Here is a 16,015-nt window from a genome sequence, read left to right as displayed (position 1 = left end):
TTATCCCAAAGGCTGGCAGTTCACAGCCTCTTGTGTCTGGCTCACACCCTAAGCTCAATCTGCATCTCACCTTGCCATTTGCCAGCAGAGCCACCTGGAACAGATGTATTCCTCTACAAGCAGCAGCACTATCTTTCTATCCACAAACACAGGATGGCAATAATAAGTTTCTTAACCACTCCACTCCTCTTGCCAACCCTTCAAGCATCTTCTGAGAAGATGATTTCACACAGTGGTTTAAGACAAGTTAATATTTCCCTGCTGCTGAAAGAACCAAAAGTTGTGGTTTTGCTCCCATCCCTGCCCCTGGTTTGTGATCCAAACTACTGTCACTTTACACATGCCAGACTTTAAGCTTTTTTGATCACATAGTGAGACAACTGAGATCTATAAAATGACTGAAAAGGTTTTGGGTGTATTGCTGGGTAAGCAAGTTGAATTACAAGAACTCAAGAGCTGACACAAAAAAGGTGTGGGGCACCTCACAGAAAAAGTGGAGGATCACCTCTTTGTCCTTTTAACAGCAAGATGCTCATTTGCATCCTTCAGCATGAGACCATGTTCAGAGATAACCAGCTCAACTACCAAAGGCAAGCTGTGTCTCTTATTTTAGCATTTCCATAATGCTGAAGAATGGTATTCCAATCACTGGCTGTTATGATATAGTCCCAGTTTTAAGAAGAACTAGAGTTAAATGGCTTATTTGTTCCTCTTTGCCAAAGTCAGAGCTGAAAAACTGGGACAGCAGGGAGTGTCATTTCTGCAAAGTATCAGGTTTCAAACGTTATTTGAAATAGGAAAAAGTTTTTTTTAAAAAAGGAAAAAAGGGAGAGAGGGAAGAAAAAAACTGGAAGAAAAAATAAAAAAAAAATGAAAAAGAGAAAAAGAAGCAGGGAAGAAAAAATGTGTAAGAAAAAAAGGAAAAGCGAGATGGAAAACCACACCTAAAAATATCTTCAGTTTTTCCCAGGGTACTCTACAAGTTTTTGTTTATCTGAGCAAGCCACAAACATAAGCCTCTGTATCTGCATGCCAATTTCTGCCTAGTTACTGTGAATCCAGGTTCCCTATGAATCAGCATTAGCACAAGGCTTGCCCAAACACAGCGTTCTGCTCTGAATTTATGCCTCATGTTGGAAGTTCCCCACCTCAAAGACCTGCTTTCTCTACTCCTGTCCAGTGCCTTTATTGAAATTTTCACACCACTTTGGGTAATTCTATCCCACTCCCATTGCTTCCCTGGTGGCTGGAAGCTCTGGAGAGTGGGCAACAGGAGTCCTTATCCAAGCTGAGATAAAGGCTGTGCTAGTCACAGCTGTGTTTAAATTCACTGCTGGTTTTACTAGAGACAAAAACAGGGACTGCAGAACCTCAAAATAATGTCAGAAGAAATCTAAAGTTGCTAAAAGAAGAAAGAGAACCATTAGACGTGGACAGATGCCCCTTTATTTACAGAATAGCTGGCTGTTAAATTTAAGCACTTACATTTTAGTATTCACTTTTAGCTGATTGTTATCTGACACTGGAAGACTAAGTTTTAAAACACAGGTATTTCATGAGAGCAGCAAATCACCATTTTCTTTTTTAAATAAGGCTTTACAATTTGTAAAGAAAATTATCTCACTGAGGAGGCATATAAAAAAAAAATCCCTCTGGTTTTACCAGAGCTACAGGCAGCTGTGAATAATTTCTTTACAAAGTAACTGAAACCAAAACCTGTTTTTTGCAACTGGCATCTCATCAACTCACAATCCTCACAGATTAACACTATGAAGTTCAGTTTCCACCTAACTACTCCTTTGGATTTCTTTGTAATATCAGAAATGACCACCAAATAAGTTGTGTTTGTGCAGGACTGCTAGAGCTTCACAAAATGTACCAGGCAAATGGTACCAAACTCCAAAATGTTGCAAAATGAATTGGTTATTAAGAAGCATTATCAATCTATGAAAATGCACACTTCCATGCTCCCTATTCAGATGAGGGCACAGGACATCTAAACTCAAATTTTCTGTCCCTGCTCTCTCATCCCCTCCCCCCCAAACTGTCTCAGTGCAGACACTTCCCTGATCCCATGAAAACAAACAATGCCAAACAGGTGAACCACAAAATGGCAGACTCTGATTAACTGTGGTTTTCAATAAATTAAACTCACGAAAATTGAGAAAGTTAAAAAAAGATTACAACAAAAATTAAAAATAAATGTTTTCAGGAATTACATAATCTGATTAGTTCCTCCTTCCTGTGCACCTTATATCCATAATTAGCCACATTAATAAGATATACAAAGTGCAGCAAATTGTACCATCTGACAAGTTGGTCTTGAGTTCTCCTGCACAAAACATTATCCCCTATATATTTAAGAGAAAAAATATTTCAATATTCCCTTTAGAGATAAAACTTCATGCAAAGCCAAATGTTCCAATTAATTTTGTTAATCACCCTTTACTACATGATAGTTAATCATTTAAAATCCCATAAGACTGGCAACAAACTGACCATAAAATTGCCATTGCAGTTCTTCCAGGGAAAAGTGCTTTTAAAGAGGAGAGTGACAAGGCACGTCTGCCAATTAATTACAAAAAAATTACAGCATAAGAATTAACATAGGTAAAAAGCTGATTGCTGGCCATGTCTCAGCAGGGTTTCATGTGCAACAGATGCTGTTCTTACAGTTTTATGCAGGTTATAATTTATATGGCAGGTAAGTAATAACCAATGTGATAGTTGTGCTTTTGAAGGACTGAAGCTACATCCTATAGATGAAAAAACCTATCAGAATCCACTATTCTGCATATATATCCCTAAAAACTGATAGGTTCAGTTTCACGAGGCCTACTGCTAATTTCTGTTTATCTAGGAGAAAAGAGAAGCCCAGTGGATGACAGTCAAAAAATAGTACTGAAAAACTAGAGATTTAAAAAAAACCTAAATCCTTAATATTAAACAGTAATTGCTCAGTAACTTTAGTCATAAATTATGGTGGTTTCAGTTTTGTTTTGCTGTGAACTTCAGTCTTATTAATATTTTAATGTGGAATTAGTAAAGTCTTTATGATGTCTGATCCTCTCTCAAAGGCGTAACGTGGAAGTGACTGAAAAGACCGGTATTAACTTCAAAGAACAAAACAACACATTTCACTGTTGAGAGCAAACAAAATCAAGAAGCAAACTTCAAAGAAGGGAGAAAAAAAAAAAAGCAGCTGAAAAATAGAGTAGGTGGAAAAATCGAGCTATGATTAGCCCCATTTCAGAGGCAGCCTACAGCAATCTGTACTTGAACTGAGGTCTCTTCCACACAGCAGCCTTGCAGTTCAACTGGGCAGCTTGGCCACAGCCAATGCTTGTCCACAGTGGGCAGGGAGCTAACAGGGGCTCCTTCCCCAGTGTCCTCTTGTCTCCTCCCGTGGGGTGCCTTCACACTCCTGGGCCCCAAATTCTACCCCACTAGAGTCAGGCTGGATGGCTCCCTGCCAGGGACCAGGGGCTGGGCTAGTGTTGCCAGCCTTGTCCTGTGCAGGAGCTTTCCAGCCACAGTGCTGCTCCTGGCTCAGCCTGCATTCATCCCCTTTCCCCTCTAAGGAAATCCACAGCATGCACAGGACAGACACTATGGAATGAATAATTAGTTAACATCTCCTTCACAACAACCATCTCTGCAAAGGGGCAGTCTCAATTTCTAAGGACTTTGCCTTTAAAGAAAACCAGATTTCTTGAATTATAATGGATGATGGGAACAATACTGTACTTGTCTGCCTCCAAAGTATCCCAGAAACCCTTGGACACCATCGGTTACAAGGATTAAATATTTTCAGTTTCTGGCAGCAATTTGCATACCCTTCTCAAGTGACCAGCAAACAAAAAAAAAAAAAAAAAAAAAAAAAAAAAAAGAAGGTTAACAAGGGCATTCACAAAAGTGGAGTTTCACAATTACTCATGCATGTAAAAATTCACACACAATATATTACAGTGAATATAGATTCACAAAAATGATCTGCTATGAAATTCATACGGACACATTAAGTGGTGCTTAAGTAACACACTGGGGAAATGCCAGTTGTAGTGTGAATAATTAATATGAACAGCAAGTTGGCAAGAGGTCCCAACTTGAAATACTGTTGGAGTATGGAAAGCCTTCTTGAATAATAACCTAACTTATTCGTATGGTCACGGTTTGTACACAGATAATTCACTACTTTAACAAAAAAGGAGCCATATTCATCAGATAAAATCATTTACTGAGAACAGCTCATGTCAGTTTAGTCTGTGAACTGTTTCTCATGTCATATTATATTGAGTTCCTGTTTTGCTTTTGGTAGTAAAAGATTGTATCAGAGCATATCTTTGGAAATAATATCAAAAGCATAAGTGAAACCAGCAAGCTGTCTCCATCCCTGGAGACAGTCCAGGTGTGGAGCCTAGTGGCTGCAAGGAACTCTCTGTAAAGTATCTACCTTGCCTTTGAGACTTTTTCGGCAAAAGCACTTCAAATACATGCATTCAGTGTGGGGTTGTTCTTAACACATGTGACAAACCTTTGAGCTTTCCTCTTGAAAATTGTTTGCTCTTTAGGGCTACCTTTTCTAATAGAATTTATAAAAAAAAAAATAAATCTGTATTTTAGGTGTGAATCATTACTAGAGATCCAAAATTAATACTATACTGAGTATACTTACACCAGTAAGTCACACCAGCATGTACATTTTAATTTATAACTGTATACCCTCGGGAAGTTAAAAGCAGGAATATGCAGCTTGAGTAGATGTACTGCTTGTTGGTATATATGTTTATTTAGGAACGTACCACCTATTAAGTAAAAGCAAATAAAACCTATGAAGAACAAAGAAAAACCTTGTTGGTATACTCCAAGCAGGACTCTGCCTTAATCACCATTATCAGCCGTGCAACTGGGATTGCAAGCCACCTGCTAACAATATTAATGCCATTTTCTCAGTCTTGTACAGAATTAACACCATTAAATGCCACTATTCATTTTGCTCCCTGTTATTTTTTGTCATTAAACTTTCTTCCTCCATTAGTCACAGCCATCTTGGTGCACAGAGATGGTTTTATTGCCCACCTGTGAGGGTGATATCATCATCTTCTATGATTTGCTCTTCTGCGACATCCAGAGAGTTCTCAGTGATCATGTCACTAGGTTCATCCACACAGGTTAAACCAGAGTAGTTATGTAGGAGTTCTGCACTTGGAACATGTTCCACAATGACAGCAGGGAAAATAGATGGATCACCAAGCTGGGAGGGGTGGAGAAAAAAATAAACAACAAAGTATTAGTCAGACTGCCTCCAATCTAGCCACCTAATGACTAATACTTCAACAGACCTGTACTAAACCACCTGGATATTAAACTGTCAGGAGGGAGTACTAAAGGACAAGATGATTTTTAGCACCTGAAAGCAAATAGCAGCAGTGTCCCACCAGGAGCCAGAGGTGGAATGTTGCTGTAGTATCTACCATACTGACTGTTCTGTACTTCAGTATGTAACACCAGACTTGCACGACACAGATTTGCAGCATTAAAGTTGACAATACAGAGAGGTGGCACAGTAAGTGCTACATTTTCCTGGCAATAATACTGGGTGAACAACTTGCTGCAAAAACCTTCACCTTCTGCTCTTCCCATCAATCTGAGAGTGAAGGAGTCTTGTGGCTAGGAGTACTGGACAAAGCTCTTACAGGCACCAAGTTTCCTATGAGACACTATTGGAAAATCAAATTTTAGGGGACTCTTGCTACAGAAGGTAGGGGTGTAACAGGTTGATGTAAGGGCTGCAATACATTCCCTCTCTAATTCTTATGGCTTTACTAATTTAACATTACTCACACCACACACCCCTTGCTACTTTCCTTCCTAACTCTGCTTTTAGATATCATCCTTTGGCCTTGATAATAATTTTGCATCAGACACAGAAGAAAAGAGGCAGCTGGGAAACAGAAATCAAACTGACCAGCAATAATAACAAGATCCACTCTCTCTGAAAAGGCAACCACTCAACAGGAAGAGGTTTTCAGCAAATAACTTTCAAAGTGAGTGTTTTAAAATGCCATTTGCAAGAAGAAAGTCATAGCAGATTGATAGCAGAACAGGTTCAAAGAAAGTCCAGTGTAACTCTAAGGTTCCCTGACTACAAAAATAAAACACATTATGAATGTGTCAAGCTTGAAAAGAAGAAAAAAACCTTAAAAAGTTGCAAAAACACATTTCTGAAAAAACTAGTATATGTACATTTGGTCCCACCCTCCACAGAAGAGCACAGATATGTGTAGATCACAGAATCACAGAACGGCCTGGGTTGGAAGAAGCCTTAAAATCATCTAGTTCCAATCCCCCTGCCTTGAACAGGGGCACCTTCCACTACATCAGGTGGCTCTAAGTTTCACCCAGCCTAGCCTTAATCATTTCCAGGGATGGGAATACCCAACTTTTTTTGGGCAACCTGTTCCAGTACCCTTCCACCCTCACAATGAAGAACTTTTTCCCAATATCTAATCTAAACCTACTGTCTTTTAAGTTTGAAGTCATTCCCACCTGCACTGACACCACAGGCTCTTGTAAACAGTCTCAATCTTTCCTGTAGGTTCCCTCCAGGTATCAGAAGGGAGATCAAGCAGGTTTTTTAACCACACAAGTTAAAAACTCAAGGGAAAACCCAACTGTATGATTATGCCGTTGTTTAAGAATTACTCATCTCTCCCTCTTGCCGCTACGCACACCGTCACGGATGGAAAATGGTATCAGAGCCATCTGCTCAACCCAGACAAGCTATGGGAGTAAGCCTCCCCTAGGGAAGAGCCTGGACTGTAAGTACTGAAAGTAGAAAGTGCAATTAGAAGTTTTAAAAGGCAGTAATTACCACTTTAAATTGCTCTGTGTTTTGTAAAACATGTCTCAGCAAAAACCGTGGTAAAGGGCAACCAGGAAAAAAAGAAGAACTAAAAACCAAAAAGAGTATTTTAATGGGCTTTTATCATAGACAGTCTCCTAAACAAAAACAAACAAACAAAACCAAAAAAAGCCAACAAAACCAAAATTTTTAAAAAAGACACAACAAATAATGACCTAATCTAGGAAACATGTTTCAAAAGACAGCAATATGGTAGAAGATCAATAAACATGAACAAAGTGCAGACCAGTTAAGGTCCTCTTGTGCAATCTTATCACCAGATGACAGGTGTATATCAAGACATGCAATGAGACAGCTGCTACTCCACACCTTTGTGGGCACCTCTAACCAACGCTGCATCGTTCTGGAGCTGAGAAACCATAAATCATTGATGGCCAAGAGGTCTGTACTGTTCCTTAGAAAAAGTAATGTACACATTTTGCATCCTATTTGTTTACTGACCCTAATATCCTTGATCCTATTTGCTTCCAGGCAAGAACAAGCAAATAGATTTGATTAAATAAAAGCCATATCAATAAAAAAAGATTAAACACTGTAAAGAGAAAATAAAAATAAAAAAATTATATGCATTTAAAAAAAGTTTTATTTTCAACAATACATTCCATAAGCTACAAGGTAGATGGTCCATTACAGCCTCATTCCTGAGATACAATTAGATTCTCAAAACAGTGTAAATATCTCAGTTTCAGTAATATGCCATGATACATAACTTTTGGGATTTAAGTTACAGACAGCTATGGTGCAGGCACTTGGACCAAGCTCTCTTCCCAGCCAACACACAGAAACAGTATTTCTAGGGCACAGTTTCCCTGCCCAGTTTTAGGTCCCTGTGCTACGACAGGATGCCATGCCCTAAAACCACCTATTTCTCTGCATTGACTATGACATGGCAGAGGGGTTGGGGTGCTCCTTTCTGCTGTAGGTATCTGTGTCCTGCACACTCATCAGCAAGCGGCCAGCTTCCTCCTCCCTGCACGTCTGCGCAGCGAGGCGCGCTCCTCGCCCTGCTTCCGCCCTTGCACCAGCTCAACAGCTGCAGTGTCTGCAGCCACAGATCGAATTGCCTGTGCTCCAGATAAGCCTTACATTAGCTTCTTCTGGAGAAGAAAATTACTTTGGCTCAGCACTGGCCTTCTCTAATGACTGATGCTCTCACCACTGGCTTGGCCTCTGAGAGGACAAGTTGCAGAAAAATGTTTGAGAATAATAAACAAAACACAGATAAAATCAACTGATTTTCATATGTTTTCAGATCAGTTTCTCACAGCCCTATTTATATTACACCCTACTCACTTTGCTATGAAATCTAGTTACAAAAGCCCAAACATCCACATGTTCCTAAAACACACTTCACTACATACCAGAATGTTTCCTGTGATAATGAACTGTGCTGCTTCATGCAGTTCAGAAGTACTTGGTTTGATCCATATGACCAGATCTAAGCTGCTTTCCAAGATTTAACTGTATTTTGAAATGTCTAGGAACAACCATCATACACATACTCTGATATGGTCACTGTGTCTGCCTGCAGGCAGAGGAATCTCCATGATAGGGCTATACCCTCTTTACCTGAACTTGTGCCGGACTACCCAAGGAAGCTGTTGGCACACTATGCTTCCAAAAGACTGGAGATGAACAGAAAAGCATTCACCCATGGTAAGACACTTTAAATGTGTTTTTCTTTAACTTAATCACAGTTTTGAACTGGAAGAATCAGAGTAAATATCACTTCTTGTGGCCTTTTATTTTAAAACTATTGTTATAACTGCTTCCAACTTATACCCTACAGTGGTACCATCTATGGACTTTCCTTCTCCTTTCTTCTGCAATGTTTGTGAAAAGTAAAGAACAAATTTTAATATGATCTTATTGCAAAAAGTATTCACACAACTGCAAACCAATATAATTTGAAATTCATTTTTGCTGAAGTGGTCATTGCTTTTTTGTACAGTACTTGCAAACGGTTATGATTTCCTTAGCAAGCCTTTCATTCAGTAATACTAATGTACACAAATGTACACATGACTGTTGTGATGTTATCACCTCGGTACTTTTATAATGTTCTTGATTTCACTGAAAGCATCTGAATCGCAGTTGAGAGCCACACTAAACCTTCCTCTAGATCTGGTGTTTTGTAAGACACAAAAATAATGGTACACATTTGGAACTGCAAAACAGCCCTTTTTTACTACAGGGCCCTTTGAATCTAGTGTGCAATGTGTATTACACACAGGAAAAGCATTAAATTAATAACTACAAGGTAGTGATCCAATTAACACAAATTAACATATCTCTCTAACAGCAAGATCACAAAATAATTTATTACTAATACAAACGTGCTTCTATACGCCCTAGCAAAAAGAAAGAGTGCAGACTATCCCAAAGTTCTAAAAAAGTCCCAAATTAAGGTGTCAGCAATGATTTTCAAGAAATCAATACAGACATCCATAGAAGAACAATTTGTGTTTTTAAACTTCTCTTACTTGTGCTGCTTCATGTTTCTCACATAAAATACAGGTAAAATATGACACCCTAGCTCCAGCAAAGCTTTGACTTGGCTTCAACTCATCTCCCATATCTGGTGAGCACATAAAGCAATCGAGCTACTGCTAAAATCTTCCGAATCTTAGACACAAAATCCCTGTAGACTGACTTTTACCAATTCAGAGGAGTGCAAACTTCATACAGATGCTGAAGTTCATGGAAAGTCCCACAAGCAGGCCCTGAAAGCATTGTTTATACTCCACAATCCCCTAAAAATTGAACCTGGTCCTCCTCCAGGGGCTAAAGGCAGCAATCTTCCTTCCTGCTCTCTAACTCTTTTAGTGTATTTGACATGCTGACAAGGTGTTTCTTTTTTTCTCTGAAAATTGTCTCATGAACTGTCACCAACTGACAGAAGATCAAAGCACCATCCTGCCCACGGAAATGGAAAATAAGGAAGGGGATTTCTTCTGCTTTGGAGGTATTGTCTTCTTATACAGTCTCATACAGGATGACAACTTGTCCCAGGAATAAGGTGACTAGCTTTTAACTGGTATGGAATATATTTTGTGCCAGTGAATGATGGGTAGGAAGAAATACATGCAATAGATAGTAGAAGGGAAAAGCTACATGGGAGGAAAATAAAGGAGAAAGCAACCTCAGGGAAAAAACAACTGTCTTTTTAATCAAACAATAGCATTCAGACTTGCAACACAGATGGCCATTTACATTTAAAAAACAAACAAACAAACCACTCCCAAAGGAGCAGATAAAACACCCCAAAATGCCAAACAGAACTAGGGGAAGTGACCTTAGTGACTAGAAAACAGCTTTTGGTTCTTCCTTTGCTGACAGCCCCTGTGTAGAGGCAGCTGCGTAACTTTAAAGGTGTTCCCTCTGCCAGCATCTGAGAAGTGACCAGATTGCACAGAGAGATGCTGCAGGCAGACATATGATGCTCACTTTGCTGGGAAGACAACCGCATTACAGATTTCATATTTTCCTTAAAGTCTTCATAAAACTGCAAGTGGGTAAGAGGGAGGAACCTTCTGCAGAAGCTGGAAATAGCAAAAAAAAAAAAAAAAAAAAAAAAAGTAGACCTTCATCTTGGCCTGGTGGCTTAATCTTTCTGAAAGCCCATGGTGATACCAGGGAACATGGATGAGCAAAGGTAGGCATGAGATGATGGTGCAGAAGTCATGGCTCAACCTAAGGTCTCAGACCCCTCCTTATCAGAAGAAAGGAAGAGAGAAACAATTGCTAGAGGTACAGAAGGGATCTTCAGGCAAAGGTTACTACAAGCATCAGACCACCTGAGAGAGCACAGCCCAACACAGAGCAGTCATACTGGGAACTATGTTAGTAATGTAATGGTTGTAATGATTCAACTTCTCCCTGGCACCATTTAAAACTTCCTACTATGGATCTAGCCACTGTGGCTGCTTTTATACAGCTTTTCAAATTAGGAATGTCCTGATCAAACATCACATTAGTTTTAAGTCCTCAAAGGACTAAATGAAAAGGTATTGAGAGGAGCTGCAGAAAGAAAGAGAGGCAGGTTTAGGCAGTGGTGTTGACTCAGCCAAAGCCTGCAGAAACTCCTGCCCAGTTTTGTGTGTGTATTCTCTCTCTGTATCACAACAACAACATAAAAACCCAAACAAACAAAACAAAAACACAGAAAAGAGGAGAAAAAAAAGCAAACTCTATTATAACCAGATCCCTGGCAGGTAGCAGAAGCCAGACAGGTTATCAGCAGCCTTAGCCCAAGCCAACTTGTTCCTTTCTGAAAATAAGGATATTTTCACTTCATTTCTCCCTCACCACAGATCTACTATGTAATAAATGAACCCTCCAAAAATAACAAAAAATTTAAAAATCATTATTTTCTAAACTGCAAAAGATAAAGCTGATAAAAGCAAGCCTTTCCCATTCACACGGGTCCACGTGATTGAGTCCCTCCCATTGGCATCTGTCACTGAATGCTGAATGCTTGCATTTGAAAATGGACGGTTCATAATTTATGGTTGTTTAACCAAGACAAAAAAAATTTAAACAAAATAGCCATGAATTATGACTTCCCTGAAATACTGAGCACATTTGCCACTTAGACCCTGAACCTCTCCCCACAGCTGTTCCATGTCCCAAGAGCTCTTGGCACAAGAGAGCTCCAGGCAGAGATTTAACAAGAATAAAGTACCAAAGTTCTTAAAATGCCAGCTTGTGGGGACATTGCAAAAATAATTATCCAAAGATGAGTTAAATGACACCTTTTATGATGAAGATCCAAAAAAATGTTTTTGCCCAACACAGAGCACTTACAGAGCTAAAATTTTTGCAAAGTATGCAAATTGTATTATCCATCTCTAAATACAACTAATCTAAGAATTTAAAAACTTTAGGAGTAGCAATAGCTCCTGTGTAATAATAAGCAGGTCAATCAAGTACAAGCTAGAAGCAGTCTTTTTGGGCTAAAGTACTATGAACCATCAGTCAAACTAAACCTTGTTCCAGCTTCCCAGCTCTTTGCCTGTGCAGAACTTCTCTTCCACAACTGAGCATTTAAGATTTACCTTCAGCCAGCCAGCTAGCTGGATTTCTGAACTAAGTGAACCCAGTGATTTAAAAAGAGTTTGCATCTGACTGCAGCAATGGACTCTCTGCTATGCACCCTTTATCTCTGGCCTTTCATATCTTTGATTTCACCACCTTTAGGGTATGCTACAGAGCATCTTTTCTTAGACTTCATCTAGAGCAGAATTTAGTGGGGTTATGAGATAAACTTCAAGTTTGAGCTTGTTCTGAAGCTGTAGAAAGCTCTGTTTATAAAGGTTTATCTGTCCTGTTGAGTTCTCTTTAGTATTTTTAGAAGTTTCTCAAGTGAGCATCTGAAGTAATTACAATTGTAAGAAGCAAAATGCACAGCTTTCACAAACAAAACAAAATCATATCTGCTTGCACTACCTCTCCCAGGAACCATACTGAAGTAGCCCTCCCTACCTCAATTCTGCCCTCTCCTACTGGCTTGTAAAGTAAAACTAGCAATGAACAACCAGCAGAGGTAATAAGTAAGGCTCATTTTCAACTACGCTTGTGCAATTCCCATATCTAAATCCCTAGGCTACCACAAGCTCTGGAAAAATACAGGGAAGGAAGTTACATTACTAATTCCACCCAAAACTGAGTTAGCACTTTAGACAGACAAGACTCAGTTCATTGAAATGATCGCATGACTCTGACAGCAGAAACAGGCCAGTGACCCAGCCAGACATTAGGACACACAGAAAACCAGAGACAAGATTATAAAGCCAAAAGCGGATTTTTTTTAAGAGAGGAGAATAAATGCTTTTTACATTAACAAAAAAGGAACAATTTGTCATGGCACTTAGCCTTTTAAAAAGGCTCATACATTTCTTGGTAATAAATGCAAGCTCTCATATCAACCACCAGCTATAGAGAAGCCACATGATTTTTACAATAGGAATCCTACACTGAAGCTACAGGACTCACAGGATGTGGTTTAAATAATCAACACCTAACTGAGAGTTTGCTCAGGTAGAAACAGATGTATTTTCCCTGTGTAAAAGAAAGCAATTTAAATTACTTTCAAGCTTGTTTCTAAATAGCCAGCATGCAGTAACACAATTTAGAAACCAATCTGTAAATAACAGTGAGCAGGTACGTACTGCCCCTTCCAGTCAACTGCAGTGTGACTATTACACCTACTCAGAATTTTATCCTAGCACACTAGAGTTGAAACTACTATAAAATACTGTAATTTTGGGAATTCTACATCACACATGCATGGATTCTACTGGCACAAATTAACAAAACAGGAAAAATATTTTTGGAGGAGAATGTCTCTGCAATACTGCAGTGTTATAACATTTCAACCAATTTCTGTTCCGCACATGCAAGTTACAGGAAGCAACAGGAAGCTTTTGAAACAGCACAAAGATCTGCTGCAACAATAATGACCTCAATGTTTCCTTTTTGTGTTTTACACCACATTTTTACCTCTGTTTCATATTTCTCTTAGCACTGACTTGTACAAATATGGTTTCTTACACCATCCCATACCTGCTGCTCATCCTCCATGACGTTGCTGGCAAATTCAAACACAAGCTCATTCTGCTGTACAACTGCTGCCATAATAACGCATTCCCAGGTCTCAGCTCCACATACAAAGAAAAATGTTCTTGAATGTGAAAGAACAGAGAGCTTCACTGAGGTCCAGCTGGGCAGAAAGGCAGGTTCACAAAATGAATTGTGTATCAATGTTTGTTTTTCTTAGATCATCAGTGTTCCTGGGTTCTTCTCTTCTCAAAGCAAAACAAACCAAGGCAAATCCTTTCCTGAATTGTTCTTCCCACCTTGATAGCCTTTACCACTGCGGAGGGAAAAACAAAAAAATCATCATTAAAAAGATGTTAAATAGTAGCAGCGGCAATAAAGCTTTCCACATATTAAAACTGTTGTATCTACATCCAAGGAAGTCAGACACTTTTGTGTCTCCAAAGGTATTACTTTTACTGATTATTGTACAAGAATTAATGTTTCAATATCTGAAACAGAACTGTTTCAGGAAATAAGACATCAGTTTCAAAGTGTTTCATATTAAAAGCATGAGACTAAGGAAAAGTTACAAAAGCTAACAAAAAGAAAATCCATATTTTCATTTGGTTCAGATAAGCAGTTTTCACACTCATTAGTACCTCTCATCTTCATAGGTTATTCAGAGTAAAAATACAAAACTCAGACCGACCTACTCAACTGTAGGATATCCCAAGTATATCACATTTCTTCTTCACACACAGTTCAAATTTAGCAAAGTTGTTGTTTTGCAAGTAAAATGCTCTGGATCTTGAATCCCCGTGCCAAAATGATGAAACCAATACAAAATTTCCTTGTTTAACCCAGAGAGTGCCCACGTCCCCACATGAAACAGATCTTGAGCTTCATGTTAAAAATGCACTGTAAACGGAGCCTTATCGCTGCCAGAGGCTCGCAAGCAGCCGGAAGGAAACAGCACTGACCGCGTCATGGCAAATTAGAACTATCAAAAAACCTGCAGAGTACAAAGAAAAAAAAAATCCCCAACTACAGAATGTAAACAGCTTCAGTGAAGGGATGCATGCCCACAGCTCCCACGTTGTTACTGACTCATTAGTGCCAAAGGTAAACTCGGTTAGGGTGAGCTGACCAAGAGGCTGCTGCACCACCTCTGGGGAAAGAGGCAAGCGCAAAAGAACTCATCGTACACAACTCAGGTGACCCAGACACTAATTAAAAAATCTACCACTTCAAAATAACAGCAGGAACAGGTGTCTAAAATTAGGAACCTATGGAGTATGTTGGTGCCTAGGAATTTAAATCAATATATTTTAAAGGAAAAAAAATGTGTGGTTCCTAGCGTTTTGAGCAAAATTCTTTAAACTGTCTTTGATTAAGAGCTGCTGTGACAAAGCATAAGGGGCAGAGGTCTAACACATACTCATCCAGAGTGAGACCCCCAGGAAAATCAACATCAGTGCCATTGGTGATGATTAGCATCTGTCTTTGTATAGGAGGTTTAACTTTGCCTTGTTTTTGCAGTAGGCTGAAACTCAAAAAATGAAGAGCATCTTCCTCTCCCCAGTGCCAAGCAATTTAATTAGGGAGGATCATGTCAGAGACTTGTACTCCCTCACTCTAGGAAATGTAACAGCTGTTTTTCCTATGTAGATTGTGGTATTCCCAAATTCCTAAGTAGTGATGGCAGAGCATTTAGGCATTTAAGTCACTGGATCCCTTCCCTTCGAAGAAATCAGGAAACCCAAGATTATGCAAACATGAGAACCTCCCCAACTTCCAAAGCGTTCTCTAATTAGCTGTTAAAAGGTTTGTAAGAGTAGCCACAACCCTAACTACAGAATATTTGCTTTAATGAGAGTTGCATGCATGAACAGGGAAGGAAGTGCTGTGGGAACCATTTCAACCTCAGCACCTGCCATTTTACTGGTTGACTTGAATAGTTAACATGAATTTCTCCATACTTCAGCAGGGTTATGGCACAAAATGAACATGAACATGAATTACATGCAACCATATAATCCTGGGTGTCTTTGCTAAATGTAATTATTTGGCCTTGCCTTTTAAAGATGTGGATACCATTAGGAAGTAGATACAGATTGCCAATACAGTGTGAGTAAGCACAGCTTGGCCCATCCTAGACTTCTACCATCCTGTATATCAGCCTGAAAATAAAGCATTTAACTATATAATATATAAGTTAATATTGCCTACAGACAGCGATTCAAGTGGTTGCCAACAGAGATTTTCCAAATTTTTTCAGAAGAGGAGACAGTTAAGGAAATTTATTGAAGTACAACTTCCATTTTGGTTCCTGATTAGGAATAAACTGTAACTGTCCAAAAAGATTAAATAATATTTTAAAGTCATACCCTCTATACAGTGAAGAGTAACTTCACTGTAATGGATCACAAGGCAAACATGGAAATACAACAATTGTATTTCCCTCAGTTGTCCAAATGGCGACTGTTTAAATGGGGGTTTAGCTAATTGTCCAGAGCCAGAATACTGCAAGGGCTTATTATCATGGCCATT

At 39.1% G+C, this 16,015-nt stretch overlaps 1 protein-coding gene across 14 annotated transcripts in view; it reads right to left on the bottom strand.

The window, feature by feature from the left end:
* Window positions 1-16,015, bottom strand: part of ELF1 (E74 like ETS transcription factor 1) — an 86,142-nt gene that overhangs the window by 23,318 nt on the left and 46,809 nt on the right. For 12 of the 14 annotated variants that reach the window (XM_056493765.1, XM_056493724.1, XM_056493780.1 and 9 more), the window contains exons 2-3: window positions 13,490-13,799; window positions 5,080-5,254 (exon numbers count right to left, since the gene is read on the bottom strand). In XM_056493765.1, coding sequence (XP_056349740.1) covers window positions 5,080-5,254; window positions 13,490-13,561 — 247 coding nt within the window. In that variant the 5' untranslated portion in view covers window positions 13,562-13,799. Of the gene's footprint in view, window positions 1-5,079; window positions 5,255-13,489; window positions 13,800-14,174; window positions 14,447-16,015 lie in introns of those variants that run through there. The other 2 variants (XM_056493734.1, XM_056493803.1) reach the window with 2 other exon arrangements.

Source organism: Oenanthe melanoleuca, chromosome 1 (assembly GCF_029582105.1).
Source record: "Oenanthe melanoleuca isolate GR-GAL-2019-014 chromosome 1, OMel1.0, whole genome shotgun sequence".
Taxonomy (NCBI): Eukaryota; Metazoa; Chordata; class Aves; order Passeriformes; family Muscicapidae; genus Oenanthe; species Oenanthe melanoleuca.
Note: the sequence above shows the minus strand (reverse complement) of the source record. Positions and strands in the feature narration are given on the sequence as shown.